This window comes from Capricornis sumatraensis, chromosome 1 (assembly GCF_032405125.1).
Source record: "Capricornis sumatraensis isolate serow.1 chromosome 1, serow.2, whole genome shotgun sequence".
Classification (NCBI taxonomy): domain Eukaryota; kingdom Metazoa; phylum Chordata; class Mammalia; order Artiodactyla; family Bovidae; genus Capricornis; species Capricornis sumatraensis.
The window spans coordinates 10,154,360-10,174,990 of NC_091069.1; the positions used below are offsets into that span (position 1 = coordinate 10,154,360).

The following is a 20,631-nucleotide window of genomic DNA, read 5'->3' on the forward strand; positions in this document are numbered from 1 at the left end:
TAGTTTGCCAGTGGCCAGGGCATCTTTCCCCTCTTTCTTCTGGGAACTTTATGAGGCTCTACATATACAACCTACGTGGAAAGAAAACCCTGGTTGAATACATGACAAATGAGCATTTAAGGAGCATTCACCACATACCAGGCCCTGTATTAGGCAGTCGACATGTATGATCTCATTTAGCCCTCAAACTTCTGAGGAAATTATCACAATCCTAATTTTACAAGTCACAAAACGGGAACTTCAGGTTAAATAATTTGCTTAATGTCACACTGCTCCTTAATAATGGTAGGGTGGAGTCTGTTTCTGTATCTTACCAATTTCTCAAAACAAGTGATATGAAAGAAAAGTTGTTGTTTGTTGTTTTTTAGTTGCTAAGTCGTGTTTGATGCTTTTACAACCCCATGGACTATAGCCCACCAGGCTCCTCTGTCCATGGGACTTTCCCAGGCAAGAATACTGGAGTGGGTTGCCATTTCCTTCTCCAAGGAATCTTTCCAACCCAGAAATCAAATCTGCGTCTCCTGTGTTGGCAGGCAGATTCTTTACCACTGGGCCACCAGGGAAGCCCAAAGGAATAGTATCATTGCCTAAATGCAACACAAGTAACAACACAGGTTTGGTAGAGAATCTGGTGTACCTGAAGGGCAATGGGCTAAATATCTAACTTTAGGAAGTCAAGAGGGAGAAAAGGAAACTATTTATACCAGTCTTGGAGAATCTCCCCTGTTTTAGAGGATGGGAAGGTGGGGCAGCCATGCTCCATGGCTTGTGGGATCTTAGTTCTCCCATCAGAGACTGAACAAGGGCCCTTGGCAGTTAAAGTGTGGAGTTCTGACCACTGGACCACCAGGGAATTCCTATCCCGTGAATCTTGATAGTTGTGTTTTCATTATCATTCAGTTAGTTTTTTATTTATGTTTTTTGAGCTTCTGTTATTAAGTACATACAAATATAGAACTGCTGTGTCATTAATATTTAGTGTCTCTTTATCTGCAGTAATATTTTTTGTCTTGAAGTGTTCTTTATCTAATATTAATTAAGAAATGCCAACTTTCTTTTGGTTATTGTTTGCATGTTGTATTTTCCCCCCACACTGTTATTTTCATTCTTTCTGTGTCATTATACTTTAGATATATCTATTAGAGAATATAAGAAATTAGCTTTTATTTTTATATCTTATTCAACAGTATTTGCTGATTAGATTTCATTTGTGTTTAATGTAGCTACTGAAATATCTGGGTTTAAATCTATCATCTTACTAGGCGCTCCCTATTTGTCCCACTTACTGGGTTCTTTTTCTAATCCTTTCTTGCCTTCTTTTAGACTGCTTATTTTCAAAAATTATTCTACATTTCCTTCTTTATTTGGAAGTTATACACTCCTTTAGTATTCTTTAGGTGATTCCCTAAGAGATTATACATTCTTAACTATCAAAGTCTAACATTAACTGGTACTTTTATGTTAATTGGTATTTTTACCATCTTTTGCAAAAAATGTAAGAGCATTAGATAACTTAAAAGGCATTATTACTGTGTATTTTAATTCTGTATGTATTATAAACAAATGGGATCTTATTATTATTATTTTAAACACAATATTTATTTAGACTCACATACACATTTACCCTTTTCTTTGCTTTCCACTCCTTCCTGTACTTCTGCCTTCTATCTGAAATATTTTTACTTCTGCCATATTTTTTGTGCTTCCTTTAGAGAGAAAATGGGACAAATTCTCTCAACTTTTTACCGAGAATGTCTTCATTTCACTTCTACTATGAAAGATCATTTTTGGCAGATACAGAATTCTAGGCTGACATTTAATTTATTTCATCTCTTTATCATTCTACAGTATTATGGCTTTATTGTTTTCATTAAGAAATCAGCAGTCAGCCTAATGGCTATGCCTTTGAAGTCACTCTTATTTCTCCCACTGGTGGCTTTTGTTTTCACTGTGTTCAGTGTGGATTTCTACTTATTAATCTTCTTTTGAAATTGTACCTTTTGGTAAATCTAGGGCTTTAGAGTCTTTCATCAGTTTTGGAAAGTTAGAAGCCTTTACATTTCAAATATTGCTTCTGACACACTATTATGTTTGCTTCTGGGACTGCAATTACATTTATGTTAGACTTCTTACTATACCTTCAGTGTCCCTTACTCTTTCTCTTGATTTTCTATCCTATTGTCTCTCCATTCTTCAGCATGGTTATTTTCTTATGACCCATCTTCCAGTTCACTAATTCTCTCTTCAGCTATGTTTAACCTGCTTTAAAATCCATACACTGAATTCTTAATTTTGGTTACTTTATTTTTGTTTCTAAAATATCCATACAATGTTTTTTATGGTTTCCAGCTCTCTGACAAAATTCTCCATTTTGCTTATTGTGCTAAATATATAAAGCATAGTATTTTATACTCCATATCAGATCCTTTTATTCTCTAAAGTTCTTTGAATCTGTTTCTATTGTCTGTTATTTCTGCTGGTTTCAATATATATTGTTATGTCTTCTTCTATGTCTGTTTCCCCCCACCCCGCCCCGATTGTGTCCCCAATGTTGTACTTGTTTTGTTTATAGAAACAACTTGAAGTCTAGAATGGTGCTATCTTTCTCCACAAAAAAAATTATACTGGCTTGTCCAGACACTGACAAGGACTAGCAATCCAAGTCAAGGACTGAGGTATTCTGAAACAGAATTACAGGCTCCGTGAGGGTCTATGTATACTTCCAATAGATCCCTGCTACTAAGATGTAGCTCTGGTAGTATAAGCCCTAACACAATGCAAGGGAAGCAAGGTATCCTCCCCCTTCATAGGTCCCAGATACCCTTACACCAATACCTGCCTCCTCAGCCCTTCAAAGTTGTCAAAAGCACAGCTTAACCTCTTAATCATCCTCTCAGAGCTGACAAACAACCCATGGAAAAGTCATTACTTGTGGCCTTATTTCCTTCTTACCTGCAAATTCCCTCATCAACATCATCCATTCAACTATGAATTTAAGTGAATGATTCTCAAGCTGAATCTTTAAACTTGATCTTTCCCCTAAATTATATTTCCAAACTGAACATTTCCCAACTGGGATACTGATGGCAAGGCAAATCTGGCATATCTTTACTCTCCCCTCCATCAAACCAGCATTTCCTAAAAAGAACATAAATAAATAAATAAGGAAATGCTAAGGGTTTTTTTTTTTTCTTATGTGTTTCCTATATCAGTTAATATCACCATCTTCAATTATGTAGGCTAAAAACTTCCACTATCTTCTACTCTGTCTTTCTTATATGCATATCCAATTGTTAACCCAACCTCCAGAATACCAATTCTATCCCCAAAATACTTTAAAACTGTATCCCTGTTTTCTGCTTTCAATGGCCTAATTTGAATCTTTACCACCTTTTTCCTAAACTATGCCACTAATCCCCTACTATAGTTGCTCTCATTCTAGGGTTTTCCCTTTCAAACTGACCTTACACATTAGTGCTAGATTTATCTTTCATAAATCTGATCACATCACCCCAACCCATAAATCTATATTGCCCTTATTTTACTTCACAGCACTTATTCAGCACAGGGCATTATATATAATATTTATATTTAAAATATAAGATAAATAACATATAAAATTATACATTATTTATATATAGGGCTTCCCAGGTGGTGCTAGTGGTAAAGAAAGTGAAAAGTGAAAATCACTCAGTTGTGTACAACTCTTTGCAACCCCATGGACTATACAGCCCATGGAATTCTCCAGGCCAGAATACTGGAGTGGATAGCCAATCCTTTCCCCAGTGGATCTTCTCAACCCAGGTCTCCCACATTGCAGGCAGATTCTTTACCAGCTAAGCCACCAGGCAAGCCCAAGAATACTGGAGTGGGTAGTCTATCCCTTCTCCAACGGATCTTCCTGACCCGGGAATCGAACTGAGGTCTCCTGCATTGCAGGCAGATTCTTTACCAGCTGAGCTAGTGGTAAAGAACTGCTTGCCAATGAAGGAGATGCAAGAGACGTGGGTTTGATCCCTGGGTTGGGAAGATCTCCTGGATACAGAAATGGCAACCCACTCCAGTATTCTGGCCTGGAAAAATTCCAAAAATAGAGGAGATGAGGGGGCTTTGGTTCCTTACATTCCAAAGAGGTGGACACACTGAGCATACACAAACACATACATTATATATATATATATATGTATAAATTATCCTTCTCTCCTCATTAGAATGTAAGCTCCACAAGGACAGACTAGCACAGTGACCAACAATCACTTACTGAATGAATAATGTATAACTAATTAATTAATGCAAAACAAATCTAAACTGGTCAACCATATAATTATAGGCATAATTACAGACATCTAAACATCATAATTGTAGACCTTCCCCAATCAGGCTCCAGCTTGGCTTTCTATCTAAATCATTTCTCCAACAAATACTCACTGAGTGTCTAAGTGCTGTACACTCTTCTAGGCATTCAGGATATAGTGCTGAATAAGATCACAGTCTCAATCAACAGGGAATTCACCAGCTATCAGAAGAATAGCATTAAACAATTTATTAGTTACTTACAGTTGTGGTAAGTGTTATCAAGGAAAAGAATGAGAAGCTATGAAAGTATATAATAGAGGATATGAACTGGAAGTTCAAGCAAAACTTTCTTGAAGAATTGATATTTGAAGTAAGCTTTGAAAGAGCAGTAATTAAAATATTTATGCAAATATGTAGGAAGGTCAGGGTTAGACCATCCCACGCAGGAGAAACAGCATAATAATAACTATTATTACAATTTTTCTTACTCTTTGATAAGCACTCTGCTTGGAGATTTATATATATTCTCACTGAAACTCACTGTAGCTTTATTTAGCTATTTTTATTCAAATTATACACAAGGAAATGAGGCACAGTAAATTTAAATGACTTGCCCAAGGTCACAGAGCTTTAATTTGAGGGTACTTTCCTAATCCTCACTAAACCCCTCCTGGTACCATATTCATTGGCACCCATATGCATTGGTACATTCCCTCGGATAACTCTGGTATCCTGTCAACAACACAACTGTCTGTCTCCCTCAAGGAATTTGACATTTCTCAGCGAAAAGAACATTATCTTATTCACCTTTCTTTGCCACAGTGATCACAGTAGGCACTCAGTGCCTGCTGAGAGAATCACGAAAACAGTCCAAACTCCTGGTATGTACATTTGGATGGATCAAATTAACTTACTTATACTATGTAGCTTCTACTCTCAAAAATCCATACATGTTTCAGAAAAATAACATGCTCTCCACATAAACTGACAGAAGAAGGAAGAGAAGCCAAAAGACAAGAACAAAGGCAGCCCAAGAGCATCTCTGGAGAATCCCAGATTTCCTGGATGAGGTTACCACTCAGAGCTGGTTCTGATCGGTCTTTGCCCTTCAGGCTACACTATATTTCCTATTTTCACTCTTCCCTATCTATATCTACTCTCACCCTACTCTGGGCGCCAAGAGGCTGACCTATATGCCTCGAGGCTTCTGGCCAAAGGAAGTCACTGGTAGGGGATGAGGAGAGACAAAAGTAAGGTCAGCGTATTTGTTCCCCAGACTCCCTCATTGTAATACTGCTTTTACTTAAGATCTCAGTTACTGGCCTTCTCCACACAGCTTCTAGGTCGTGGGTTCCTATAATCTTCCTTATCTCTTTAGGCCAAGGGATAGTAAAAGAACCAAGCAGCACCAGCATTATCCTTTGTGGTTTCCCTACACTCTGCCCACACTTGTGTAAACAGTCACTTTACTAAGGTATCCTCAAATTATTCTAATTTGAGTGTGCCATCTGTTTTCTCCTGGGACCCTGACTGATACTTTGGCTTGTTGGTCTGACCACAGAATTGAAGCAGTGGAAAGGTGAGATGCAAGGATGACAGACTGGAATGCTCAAAGGGAAAGGACAGACAAGGTGGTGAAAGGGACAAACACTGGAGGGACTGTGATTCTGGTTATGGCTTCTTCTTGATAAGAAAACTCAAAAAACACTAAGCTGGAAATCGTCTCTCTATCCTTAGTTGGGTGTCACATCAAACAAGTATTACAGACTCCCTTAAAGAAGATTCTCTAAGATGAATATAATACCTGACATCCCTGGAGCAAGCGTTCGGCATCAAGTTAATCACGGTGCTGACTGTTAGCAGAGAAGAACAATTAAAAATCAGTGGCTTCCCTGTTTTCTTGAAATTGTGCAGATATGCCTTCTCTGTATTTGGAGTTACAACATCATCAAAGGTCTCATCTTTTTACAACCTGTTCCTTTATTCTCTGCACATTGTTTAATGACATCGCATCTCCACGAGGACACACAATCAGAGACTTCACAGAACAGAGGGTTTGCAGCCTTCTTTTAAGACAGTGTGAAAGATCCACTTCAACAAAATAGCTGCCATTTTCCTTTAACTCATCTCCAGTTCACCAACTGCATACTTAGAGTAGAAATCCGCTTCTGCCTTCTCTCTACCGCCAAAATCACTGAAAAGGCTTTTATGGATAGCTGCAAAAGATACTGTAATTTGATAGTCATCTTTTTTTCCTGCTCTAATTATTATTTTAACGGGCTTCTTCTTATTTTAATAGATTTTTTTAATAAAGAAATCTTACTTACAAATTTTAATTAGCTTACTGAATATTCACTGCTTTGGAATAAGTAGTTTAATGAGTAAGGAGACCTCAGACTACTAACTAGCCTGGAGTCTCTAAGTAGCTTAGGGGGAAATGATGCAGCCCTAGTGATATAAGCCCAGCCTGTACCTCACAAACCAGGACTCTGAGCCGGGGCCCAAGGGAAAGAGGAATCACATTGCTTCTTGCAGGAAAAAAAGTAAAAATCTGTTTTAATTCTTTTTATCAAGAACTTCTATGTAAGAACTTTCAGCTCTCCCACTCACCAGGACTTGTGACTCTTCTCAATTCATTTAACTTCTCTGAACATGCCTCCTCATCAGTAAGGGTTATGTAATTTTTTCCACACTAGACAGTTACAGAAATGGGTCTTCTGTACTGCTTTAAAAACCTACATTAGTTAGATATCTAAGTTGGATGAATGAATGAATGAACTTAATGCTGCAAATTAAGCACTCTATTATTTCAGGTTCTCATCTGCTAAAATAGAAAATCAATCTTTTCTTTACAGTACACTTCAATTACAGTAGCGGTGAAGAATAAGTTAACATTTTTCATTCTAAAAACACCTGGCAAAGAAAGGAGGGCCTGAGTTATTTAAATTCAAAATTGGAATCAGGAGAACAATGGAGTTTTTTGTGACTTACTAACTTGAATAATCAAGGCAAGTTAGCTCTATTCCAAAAAGTAAAAGCATATTAATATCTGCCCCACTGATTAGGAATATATGACAATTTTAACTATGATTCTTGGCACTCATGAAATTTCTTTCTTTGTGAACTTTCAGAGTGTTATGTAAAAGGGGAACTCCAGCTTACTAAATCACACTGTGCTATGCTGTATTCAGTCATGTCCCATTCTTTGCAATCCCATGGACTGTAGCCCACCAGGCTCTTCTGTCCATGGAATTTCCCAGGCAAGAATACTGGAGAGGGTGGCCATTCCCTTCTCCAGGGGGTCTTCTCGACCAAGGGATCAAACCCAGGTCTCCTGTACTGCAGGCAGATTCTTTACCATCTGAGATGTCTGTAATACAAAGTAATTTAATATGATCCAAACCAAACTCCTGATCTTACGCCAGGACCTATTCCTTCCAAATCCTTCCCCAACACACTTAATGACAGCTTCACACTTCCACTGCTCAGGCCAAAAATATTAAAGTCACCCTATCAGTAAACCCTCAGCTGTACTTTCTCAATTACCTGGAATGCAGCCATCTCTCAGCCTCTACTACTATCATCCTGGTCCAAGCCACCATCATCTTCTGCCTGGATTATTGCAGTGGCATCTTAACTGGCATCTCTGCTTTCCCTTGCCTCCCATCGTCTAATGTCAATACAGCACCCATGGTGACCCTGTTAAAACTTAAGTCAGATCATGTCAGTCCTCAGTATTCTATCTCACTTTGAGTAGAAGGCCAAGTCATTACCATGGTCTCTAAGGCCTGTACCATTTGGACCTGTCTCTTTGACTTCATTTCCTACCACTTTCCCCACTTGCTCAGGCTACTTTTACCACAGAGCCTTTGCACTTACTGTCCTTTCTGCCTGGAATGTTCTTCACCAATTAGCCACATGGCTTGGTCACTCATCACCTTCAATTTTTACCAAAAGCTATTTTCTCAGGAGGAGTTTTCCTTACCACTCTATTGAAAATTACAGCCTTTACCTTCCTATTCTCCTTCCTTCCTTTTGCTCCATAATGCCTATCCTTTTCTAACTTATAATTTCATTTACTTACTTTACCTGTTTGTATCCTACCAGGAAAATCCAAGTTCCATAGGAGCAGATTTGTTGCTGTTGTATAAGTAACCTTTTAGTCAATTTAAAAATATATACACAAAAAAAGGGGCACACATTATAAGTACAGTGCTTGGTAAATTTCCATAAAGTAAATACACCCATGGAACCATCATTTAGATTGAAAAACACTCCCCTTTCCAATTCTAATTTCTAACACTAAGATTAATTTTGCTTGCTTTTGAACTCTGTAATAAACTATACATTAAATGCCTGACTTCTTTCAATCAGCATTATGTAATTACATATAGTTTAGTTCATTCATTCTCATTGTTACATAATATCCCAAATATATACAAATATATCACTTTTATTTATCCATTTTCCTACTGAAGGATCTTTCCGTTGTTTCTAGTTTGGCTATTATACTGTTGATAAGGATATTCATATTTATATATATCTTTCAGTGACATGTGTACACAATTCTATCAGGTAGGGCAGGGGGTTCAGCCTGTAAAGTTCACATATGTCTCTTCCATCCATAGCAAAGAATCTGACACATAATAGGTGTTATAATACATTTTATTTGCTTTTGGGTGGTTTTTGTTTGGCCACACTGAACAGAATGCAGAATCTTAGTTCCCTGAACATGGATCGAACTTACGCCTCTTGCAGTGGAAGCACAGAGTCTTAACCACTGGACTGACAGCAAAGTCCCAACAAGAAAATTTTTGTTAACAAATGAATGGAAATATTATTTTAAGAATTCTGCTAATTAGATTTAATAATTCACATATGACTTCCTAGGCTTCTATGTGTAGGTTTATAATGCAAAAAAATTAAATTAACCTCTACAAATCTATCACAACTTAATAAATACACTACCACAATGACAAACCGAGACAGCATATTAAAAAGCAGAGACATTATTTTGCCAACAAAGGTCTGTCTAATCAAAGCTATGGTTTTCCCAGTAGTCATGTATGGATATGAGAGTTGGACCATAAAGAAAGCTGAGCGTGGAAGAACTGATGCCTTTGAACTGTGGTGTGAGAGAAGACTCTTGAGAGTTCCTTAGACTGTAGGAAGAGCAAACCAGTCAATCCTAAAGGAATTAGTCCTGAATATTCATTGGAAGGACTGATGCTGAAGCTGAAACTCCAATATTGGCCACCTGATGTGAAGAACTGACTCATTTGAAAAGACCCTGATGCTGGGAAAGATTGAATGCAAGAGGAGAAGAGGATGACAGAAGATGAGATGGTTGAATGGCATCACCAACTCGATGAACATGAGTTTGAGCAAGCTCCGGGAGTTGGTGATGGACAGGAAAGAATGGCATGCTGCAGTCCATGGGGTCGCAAAGAGTAGGAAACAACTGAGTGAATGAACTGAACTGAACCAACAATACCACTATAACTCTTTAAATATTTCTTTCCAATCCCATTCGAATCAATAATATTTTTTATCATTTCATTTCTTTCTTTATATTTAACCATGCACCCCCTAAATAATATGCTGTTTATTTGGTTTTTAACTTTATAAAAATATCATATTATATATAGTCTGCAATTCGCATTTTCACTTCAATATTAGAATTCACACAAATTAACGTGTATAGTGTATTGCTATAAATCATTCTTTTTCATACCTATACAGTAATCCATTGTAGGATTATATCACAGTGGGTATATCTGCTTCTTCAGTCAATGAAAAATTGGCTTATTTCAATTTTTTTGTCATTTCAATGTTACTATGAATGCTTCCACAAGTCTCCTAATATACACAACAAGGTTTTCCAGGGCAATTTCACATAAAGGGGAAATTATGGATTGAATGATATGTGTATATTCAAAGGTATAAGACAATGCCAAGTTTTCCAAAGTGGCTATACCAATTTATATTTCTACCAATGATGTTTAAGGGTTCCTGCTGCCATATATATGTACCAACCAATGTGCAGGACTCTATATAGTCAGTGTTAGGATTTTTTTTGCCAACCTACTCAGTATAAATGTTACTTTAATACAGTTTTGAAATCATGGATTCTTGATAACTATCTTCTATGAAATCCTTGTGTTTTTGGCCTATTTTTCACTAGGACATCTTCTTCTTATTAACTTATAGGAGTTCTATATATTTTGGATTTTAATCCTCTTGCTTATACACTTACAAATATCTTCTTACAGTTTGTGGACTGTCTTCACATTTTAAAAAGGCTTTATCTGAAATAATTTCATACTTGCAAAGGAAGTTGCAAGAATAAAAATTGTAAAGAATGTGTATGCATCCCCTTGACCCAGATTCATCTGTTATTAACATTTTATCACATTTGTTTTATCATTGTTGGGCTCTCAAGCACACACACTCTCTCATACTGTGTGTGTGTATGTGTGTGTGTATATATATATATATATATATATATATATATATTTGTATCTGTTCATATACATAAATATGAAGGACAAACTTCGGGAGATGGTGAGGGACAGGGAGGCATGGTGCGCTGCTGTCCATGGGTTCGCAAGGAGTCAGACATGACAGACAGACTGAACAATACAATACAATATACATACATACACACACCTATATGCATGTGTGTGTGTGTGTGTATAAACACACATTTTTTTCCCTGAACCAGGAGGGTAAATTATTGAATATATACACCATGGCCCCTTACCCCTAAGTGAGTCACTGTGTATTTCTTAAGACTAGAGATGTTCTCTTGTATAACCACAGTACAATTACAACAGACTGGTTCCAAATAGGAAAAGGAGTACGTCAAGGCTGTATTCTATCACCCTGCTTATTTAACTTATATGCAGAGTACATCATAAGAAATGCTGGGCTAGAAGAAGCACAAGCTGGAATCAAGATTGCCAGTAGAAATATCAATACCTCAGATATGCAGATGACACCACCCTTATGGCAGAAAGTGAAGAGGAACTAAAAAGCCTCTTGATGAAAGTGAAAGAGGAGAATGAAAAAGTTGGCTTAAAGCTCAACATTCAGAAAACGAAGATCATGGCATCTGGTCCCATCATTTCATGGAAATAGATGGGGAAACAGTGGAAACAGTGTCAGACTTTATATTTTGGGGCTCCAAAATCACTGCAGATGGTGACTGCAGCCATGAAATTAAAAGACGCTTACTCCTTGGAAGAAAAGTTATGACCAACCTAGATAGCATATTCAAAAGCAGAGACATTACTTTGTCCACAAAGGTCCGTCTAGTCAAGGCTATGGTTTTTCCAGTGGTCATGTATGGATGTGAGAGTTGGACTGTGAAGAAGGCTGAGTGCCAAAGAATTGATGCGTTTGAACTGTGGTGTTGGAGAAGACTCTTGAGAGTCCCTTGGACTGCAAGGAGATCCAACCAGTCCATCTTAAAGGAGATCAGTCCTGGGTGTCCATTGGAAGGAATGATGCTAAAGCTGAAACTCCAGTACTTTGGCCACCTCATGCGAAGAGTTGACTCATTGGAAAAGACTCTGATGCTGGGAGGGATTGGGGGCAGGAGGAAAAGGGGACAACAGAGGATGAGACGGTTGGATGGCATCACCGACTCGATGGACGTGAGTACGCGTGAACTCCGGGAGTTGGTGATGGACAGGGAGGCCTGGCATGCTGCAATTCATGGGGTCGCAAGGAGTCGGACATGACTGAGGGACTGAACTGAATATAATTTGTAGATAATTATAAATAATTTATAATATTTATAAATAATTCCTTTATGGTATTTTCCCCTCCAGTAGAGGATCCAGTCTAGGGTCAAACATTGCATTTACATGTGATGTCTCTTTAGCCTCTCTTAATCTAGAATATTTCCATGGTCTGTCTTTGATATTTTTAAAGACTACTACTCCTTCCTCACTTTTTTTCCAACTAGAACATTCCTCATTATGGGTTTGGCTGATGTTTTGATGTTTTCTAGTGATTAGATTCAGGTTACATTCCAGGGCAAAATACTATATAAATGTCCATTTGTCCCTCTTTGATAATGTTGATTCTAATCACCTGGTCAAGGTTTTATTCCATTTTCCCACTTTATAATGGCCTTTCTAAAAAATATCCCTTGTAACTAAAAAAGGCCTATGGAGAGGAGAGATACTTTAATACCATATTCTTCATACAAATATCCTCCTAGATTTAATATCTGTTGGTAATGTTTGCCTGATATAATCTTTACTAAAATGGTTGCATCTTGCTGATGTTTCACAATCTTTTTTAAGTACTTTGACAAACATCCTACCACTGGATTTATCAACCTTTTCCCTTGTTGCTTACACACTTTATCGTTTTAAAGACTATTCTCAAAGTACTAAAGATATTTCCTTACATTTTCTTCTGAGAATTCCTTTCTTATTCCTAATTATTAAGTATTTTAAGCAATATTTTTATTTCAAGCAATAAAGAATAAACCAATTTCATACACTTTAAATCTAGCAAAAAATATTGCTATAGTTATCAATTTTCAGTGGGTTTCAATATTTTAAAGTTAGCTTTGTATATTAACAACTTCTGGATTCTAACTTTAATTGTACTTTAGTATGATGCATATTTAAAACACTGTTTTTTCTCTTTAGAAATTAGTTCACCTGTCAGGTCTGGAATATTCTCTGCTTTCACAGAGAAATTAAACAACTTAAAAGGATACTAATTAAAAAGGCTAGCAACTGGACTTTCCAGGCAGTCCAGTGGTTAAGACTCTGCTTCCAATGCAAGGGGCACAGGTTCAATTCCTGGATGGGCAACTAAGACCCTGCATGCCACACAAGTCGGGGGAGGAGGAGAAACGCTAGCAACTTGTGTCTTAAATAGTTAAAATAACACTGTTTCCATGTCAGAGATGTGGGGAAAAGGGAATAGTGGAGGGGAAATAACACTTTTAAGCGTGAAAAAGTAAAATGGAGAGGAAATTGTCACAATTTACACTGAATCTTACACTGATTGTTGAAATTCTCCATTTGAAACGCTGAAAAAAAGGTCATAAAGTCTGCTTTTTGGACAAAGAAATATATCTATGTCTATATTATTTCTAATTGATGCAATTACTAAAAAAATTCCCAAAACTTAAGCTATTTTTCTACGAAAAATCAACAGAATGAATATAGTAGTGAATGTTTTTTTTTTTTTTTAGAAAAAAAAAAAGGTAAATGGGATCCTAACCTATTTTAGGGGAGAAGGCGATGGCACCCCACTCCAGTACTCTTGGCTGGAGAATCCCATGGATGGAGGAGCCTGGTGGGCTACTATCCACAGAGTTGCGAAGAGTCAGACACAACTGAGCGACTTCACTTTCACTTTTCACTTTCACGCATTGGAGAAGAACATGGCAACTCATTCCAGTGTTCTTGCCTGGAGAATCCCAGGGATGGGGGAGCCTGGTAGGCTGCCGTCTATGGGGTCGCACAGAGTCTGACACGACTAAAGTTGACTTAGCAGCAGCAGCAGCCTATTTTAGAAGTACAGCAAAACTTCCCTAGTTCAGAATAGTCAGAAGGAAACTTTTCTTACTCGTTACACAAGCATGTGTTAACAAATCATACATAACATACACAAGAAGCAAGTACAACCAGTGAAAAACCAGGATTATACTGATTTTCGAAAAAATGTATATAATGTGTTAAACTCCAGTGGTGAATATGTTATAGAAATAAAAAAGAAAGCAAGAAAGGAAGTAGAAGCATGAAACATCTTAATTTGAACAGGACCCACAAACATCTGAATCCTAAGTCAGAGAGCGCTACTGGGACTAGCAGGTGTAAACCATTATGAATAGGGTGAATAAACAGCAAGGCACTACTGTATAACACAAGGAGCTGTATATAGTCAACATCCTGTGATAAACCATAATGGGAAAGAATACTAAAACAGGAATGCCTTGTGACTTTGCTGTACAGTAGAGACTGGCACAACACTATAAATCAACCCTTCTTCAATAAAAATAAAAACACCGATATGAAACTTTCATTAGAATGTGAAAGTTTAGAATCATGAACTTCAGATCTATATGAATATTTATTTAGAGGCTACATTAAAATTTGTGTCACATGACTTCTAGGCACCATTAAAATTTCTGCCATGAGTGAGCTTTTCCGTGTCACTGCAAGAACTGGTTGACTACTGCATTTGCTTGCTATAAAGAAATCTTATTGAAGTTATAATCTATAAACAATAATATGAGGACTTAAAGTAAAATTATAGTTTAGAGCTAATGCCAATAGAATATACTTGTTTTTTAAGGAGCTACAGTTACTTGGTTACTTATTTGTCTCCAACTTTCAGTCTAAAAAGCAAGTCTGGGATTTCCCTGGTGGGTCCAGTGGTTAAGAATCTGCCTTCCACTGCAGGGGAAGTGGGTTCAATCCCTGGTTGGGGAACTAAGATCCCACAAGCTAGTGGAGCAATGGGGCCCATGTGCCACAACTATTGAGCTCATGCCACAACTGGAGAGTCCGTGTGTCACAAGCAAAGTTCCTTCATGATGTAATGAAGATCCCACTTGCTGCAACTAACACCTGATGCAGCCAAATACATTAAAAATAAAACAAGTCTATCTGCCTAAAATTAAGTGTATTTGTGTTATAAGATGAAAGCTAACTTCCAGGGCACCATTTATTACAAATAGACATTTTAAAAAATAACAACAACAAAAGCAGGGATAGGCATGAATTTAATTCTTCCATTTCATGGATAACAAAAAAGCAAAGAAATCTTTGAAACCCAAATATCATAGCACGGTTATCAAGAAAGGACTTGGAGAACTCCTCAAAGCTTTCATCACAGAGCTATATGAAACTTCCTTTTGACAACAAACACGTTGGTTTCTCACTGGTAGATTAGACCGGTCATCTAAATCGGGAAAGCGAAACTCCATGCTGTTTACCGAAGAGTCATGTGAGTGTAAACCACGTCTCTCCCCAAAGTATGTTTCTGTTCTTTCTAGAGATGTACGCTAGGGAAGCGGGGATCATTTTGATTCTTTGACATTTAAGGTGAAAAGAAATTATCTAAGCTTTAAAAGCTTGCATAAAAATGTGGAAATATCTATGTTTTCCTTATATCTTCTTCGGTGATGAAACATTTGGATATGAAATTTGATGAAAACGCCCTGAGGAGAAGAGCAGGGTTCCTACAGCCAATGGAGGAACACGACGCACCTGTGGCACCCCTCTCACCTGGGACACTGTGATGCTGCACTTCTTGGCCAGCTCCTCTTTGGCTTCTTCACTGGGGTAGGGGTTGCTGAGGTGTGAGTAAAAATATTCATTCAGGATTTCTGTGGCCTGTTTACTGAAGTTACGCCTTTTTCGTCTATGAAGGAACCAAAAGGAGAACAGTAGTTATAGTCCACATTAACCAAAGAAGGATATATTACTTAGGATTATACAAAAAAAAAGTTAGATTTCTATTTTTTAACATTCTCAGGGTCTCATGTATCATCATGATATTGTAAATTGTACTCTTGGCATTCTCCAGAGAACTATCCAATTCACATTAAGATGTAGGATAACTAAGAAAAACTCTAGAATGTAAAGCACAATTCACTTCACTATTTAATTTATTCAACAAATACTTATTAAGGATCTAATGCGTTCTAGATATTCAATAAGGATACAGTTATAACAAAACAGATAAGGGCTACAAGGGAAGTTTATAGGAGATTAGAGAGTTAGGAAAAGAAAGACATTAGATATTTATAAATTATGGTGATCGTGTCAAGTACCATGAAGAAAAAGTATAAGGTATAATGAAAGTGTCTAAGAAGGAAACCTAACACAGATTATGAAGTCGGGAAGGGTGTCCTTGAAGGAGTGACATTTAATCTGAGACCTGGACAGTGTGTATGAGTTAGTCAGACAAAGAGTAGAAGGAAGAGAAATAAGCAGAGGCAATGGTCTTCAAACAGGAAAAAAGCTTGGCCAGTCTAAAGGGCTAGAGGAGGCTGGAGCACAGTAAAAAATCAGGAAATACATGAGATGAGTCTGGAAGGATGGACAGGGGCCAGATTACATAGGCTTAGTGGATCCTCTATGGATTTTTGAATTTTATTTTAAGTGCAATAGGAAGCTATTAAAGGTTTTAAGTTTTACATTTTAAAAAGATCATTGTGACTACTGAGAATAGCTGGAGGAGGGCATGAAAGGAAATGTAGAGATATTTAAAGAGACAACAGCAATGGTCAAACTGAGAGATGAGTGTAACCTGGCAACAGGGTAAGAGTAATGGAAATAAAAAGATTCAAGCTCTGTTTGAAAAGTAAAAGCAATAGGACTTAATAATAAATTGGATGGGGGGAATAAGTGGGGGAATACAGAGAAGGAAGGTAAGGGGAAAAAAATACATCAAAGATTTCTGGATTTTTCTTCTTAAGTAACTGCCTGGTCCCAGGTATGATTTGCTCACCAGGGAAAAAATAAGGGAGGACAAGTTCTTTATTTTTATTGGGAGGGGGTGGCAGAATGTCAGAGGATCAAGTATTTGCTGACAAGGTATTTCAAATAGCAAAAATGTCATTTATATTTGGGTCTTATTATTAAGATTTTAAAGAATTCCAGTGTGAAAATTAGCCTCTTTCAGATTTCACTTTAAATTAAATTCTCCAGTAACTAGAAAACACTTTCCCCAAATAATTTTCCTAATATTGTCTTACAAATAATCTTAATGATCTTAATTGTGATAGCATATACTCAGGAAAGACAGTATCAGTAGGCAGTTGTAAGTGTGCATACCCTACAAGATTCTTCTAGTTAAAATGATGTCACTAACATGGCAGGTTAAGTATGTGATCTCTGTTTCAACATTAAGGGAGAGTCAAGGGAGCAAGAAATCTAGGTCTGATCAAAACATCTCAAGTTATGAGACCTGAAATTTCTTAATTTCAATAATTTTTTGGAAGGTTAAACCACTGTATCCTGAGGGATGAAGAAGAGAGTTAAAATCTATTTGGGGATTAAAATCAACAGGATTTGATGATGAGCTGGATGGGGGAGGCGGTGAGGGAAGACACAGGTGAAAAGAAACGTACACCAAGAAGAGCAATCAGCATTTTAACAGGAGTCAGGCATTGTTGACAGGAAAAACAAAGCCCTTTCCTGGGGCTTACAAGAGGAACAGTCTGGTGAGTGGGTGAGTGGGAGTGTAGGGTAGAAAAGGTCTAGAATAGATACTTAAACTGTCAAACCTACAAGTAATTTCCTGGCCCACTGATAATGCTTGTTGAGACAGTATAGTAATGACCTGCTTGTAAAGGTTTTTGGCTGCTTATGAAAACTTGGAAGATCAGTCACACCAGGCTCACATTCTCAGGAGGCAGCCAGCTAATTTGTGGCTGTCCCCTCAGTTGTGTACCCATTTCTCTAATCCTCACTGCCCCTCATCCAGCCACTCCACTCAATTCCATTACATGTAAATATGTGAGCCTGTGATTCAGTGTAAAACATGGAATCCAGCAGCAAGACCGGGTACGGTGGAGCGAATCACACAAGGGCATTTCTCTGGGAAATGAAGACTTATGAAAGGAGGAATGAGCAGAAACGTATTGGAAGAGTAAAGATAAGTTTGGCTCGTTTATTGACATTGCCTAGGAGTGGTTGGTTTTAGAAAACGCGAAAAAACCTCAGAGAACAAATTTATGGGCAGAATAGAATAACTCACCCCAGACGGTCTGGCTGCATCCAAACTATAGCCCTTCTACTAGAAGAGTAGAGGGACTGACACAAATTTATTCCTAACTGTTCACCGCTACATGCGTCGGCTTGTCCAATTACCAAGAAAATGTGAGTATGGCTTTACAAAAAGCCAGGGTGAGCAAGGGGATCATATATCTGAATGAGCATGTTTGCCTGGAGCAGAAAAACCTTGCCTTCTCAGTGCAGAGGGCTTGCTGAGAGGCACTACAAGAATAGATGGACGTAAAGCTCAGTATTTGCATTCACTCAAAGGCGTAAGAGAGAACTCGGTCTTATACTTCATTTATTTTTTAGAAAAACATTCTTTAGAAAATTCCCATTAAGCATTTCCCCTAAGTTTCATTCCCCCAGGCTTCACCACTCTCTAAATGGCTGTGCCTCAGGCCAGTGTGCAGTGATGCCTCTGTCCCGGGTCTGTGTCCCATAGGCCTTACGACATTCCTAACGGCAGTCTCTGTGGGAGAAGGGACTCCGCTTCAAGCTCTGCCACGGCCTCACCCTGGCTCTGCTCACTCTGGCTTGTTAACTTCCTTTCTCTTCTTGGAAGAAGTATAAATCATTTAGGTGTATACATTATGAATGCAGTTATGTGAAGAAAAAAAAAAAAGCATGCATGTTGACAAGAATGGGAAACTATCTGTAGAAATAAGAACAGCAGCTGTGTTAGGAAAAATTTCTTTCTGAAGAGAGTACTTAAAAATTTTTTTTTATTTTTAATTAGAGGATAATTACTTTACAATATTGTATTGATTTCTGCTGTACATCAACATGAATCACCTATAGGTGCCTATATACGTCTCCTTCCTCTGAAGAAAATACTTTTAAATATCTTTGTTGCATAATACTTTTCATTAAAATGCTCAATGTTTACAATTTAAGAATGGTTTTGGTTTCCTAATGCTACTTCCTTAATGCTTTGAGCTATTATAAGTAGTAAGTGGAATTATTTATTCATCTGGTTAGTCAATAAAGAATTTTTTGCAGTTTTACACTATAAGACACTGGAATTGTGGGGAATGGATATGTATAAGACTTGGCCATTGCTGTCAGTAACAGCGTAATGTACTCGGGAAGAAAAGAAATGATCCTGAAAAGCTACAGTAAAGACAGTCTGAATGAAGTTTGGTCTGGAGAATGGTATCAACACAGTATCAGTGTTCATGAGAAGGCATGGACCAGTCCAGTGGAAGGATTAAAGTGGGCTTCCTAAAAGGGACCATTTAGGCCAGGCCTGGAAGGATGACCAAGGTCTCACTAAATCAACAAACATGAGCGTTGCCTCAATTCCAGGCTCCGTGCTAGACACCCTCACAGACGACAACTCATTACTGGTGACCAAGTTGGGGAAATGGTTGGAGAGAATATGACTTGTTGTGGAAGGCTGGGGATAGGAGTTGAGGGGTGGTAGTGGAAGAGGTGGTTAGGCAGAGGAAAAGGAAGAATTCTAGTCAGAGGAAATGGGTGAGACCAAGAGGTATTTCATTTTGGATTAAACAGAGGAAAGAACAATTTAGTGATATATTAAGAGCACTAAAAATGTTCACATTTAGATCTAATAATTCCATTTCTGAGAATTAATCCTTAGGAAATAATTCTAAAGATCACAAAGGTTGAAAGCATAAAGATTTTTACTGAAAGACTAACTGCAATAAAAATCTATCTAAAACAGTACCTTCTCTCCGTCATCTTCTCTCCCTTTACCTTGCTTTTTCCTCATAGCATTTACCATTCTATCATATTTCACTACATTACTGAGCAAAATACTATAGCATATTTGTTTACTTGTTTATTGCTTATTTCCCCAGGTAGAATGTAAACTCAACTGGGGCAAGTAAGTTAACCAATCTTGTTTATCTTTATATATCCTCAGTACAAATAAATATTTATAGAAGGAAAGAAGAAAGGAAGGGGAAGGAAGAGGTTATCATGGAAATTAACAGGAACAACTTAAATGCTCAAAAATGAAAAAATGTCTAAGTTAATTATTTATCATATATCCATCTGGTAGACTTCAACAATTAACATTTAAAATAGTTTATATTATATGAAAAATGTTTACCTATTCATGGTAAGTTTTTAAAAAAGCCAACTAAATTATGCATATTGTACCATCACAAGAACATGAAACTAAAAAAGTACCACAAACCAGAAAGGATTATATTAACACATTTACAGTGACTTTCTTTTCCCATTGGGTAGTTAAAAAAGTGATTGTCTTTAATCACTCATCCTTCTAGTCTACATGTTTTCCAAATTTTTCATAGTGAGCTTGGTATTTGTTAAATAGGAAAAATAAGAAATAAAACTTAAATCGTAACAACAACAAAAAAGTAATCTGGGCCGTGACAGGTCACATAAGGCCTCAAATGCCAGGTTAAGTTGTGTGCATGTGTTATCCAACAGTGACAAACTACTGTGGTTTTCAAGTAAAGCAATGAGTCCATCATAAAAGGGCTATGGAGGATGAGCGGAAGAAAAGTACAGTGGGATGGTACTGTGCTAGCCCAGGGACAAAAGGATGAACACGAACTGAGCAGTGCAAGTTTGGATGGAAAAA

At 37.4% G+C, this 20,631-nt stretch overlaps 1 protein-coding gene across 4 annotated transcripts in view; it reads right to left on the minus strand.

Moving 5' to 3' along the window:
- Positions 1 to 20,631, minus strand: part of PBX3 (PBX homeobox 3) — a 225,760-nt gene that overhangs the window by 21,259 nt on the left and 183,870 nt on the right. For 3 of the 4 annotated variants that reach the window (XM_068964577.1, XM_068964567.1, XM_068964586.1), the window contains exon 5: positions 15,561 to 15,696. In XM_068964577.1, the coding sequence (XP_068820678.1) occupies positions 15,561 to 15,696 (136 nt within the window). Of the gene's footprint in view, positions 59 to 15,560; positions 15,697 to 20,631 lie in introns of all 4 variants that reach the window. The other variant, XM_068964559.1, reaches the window with a different exon arrangement.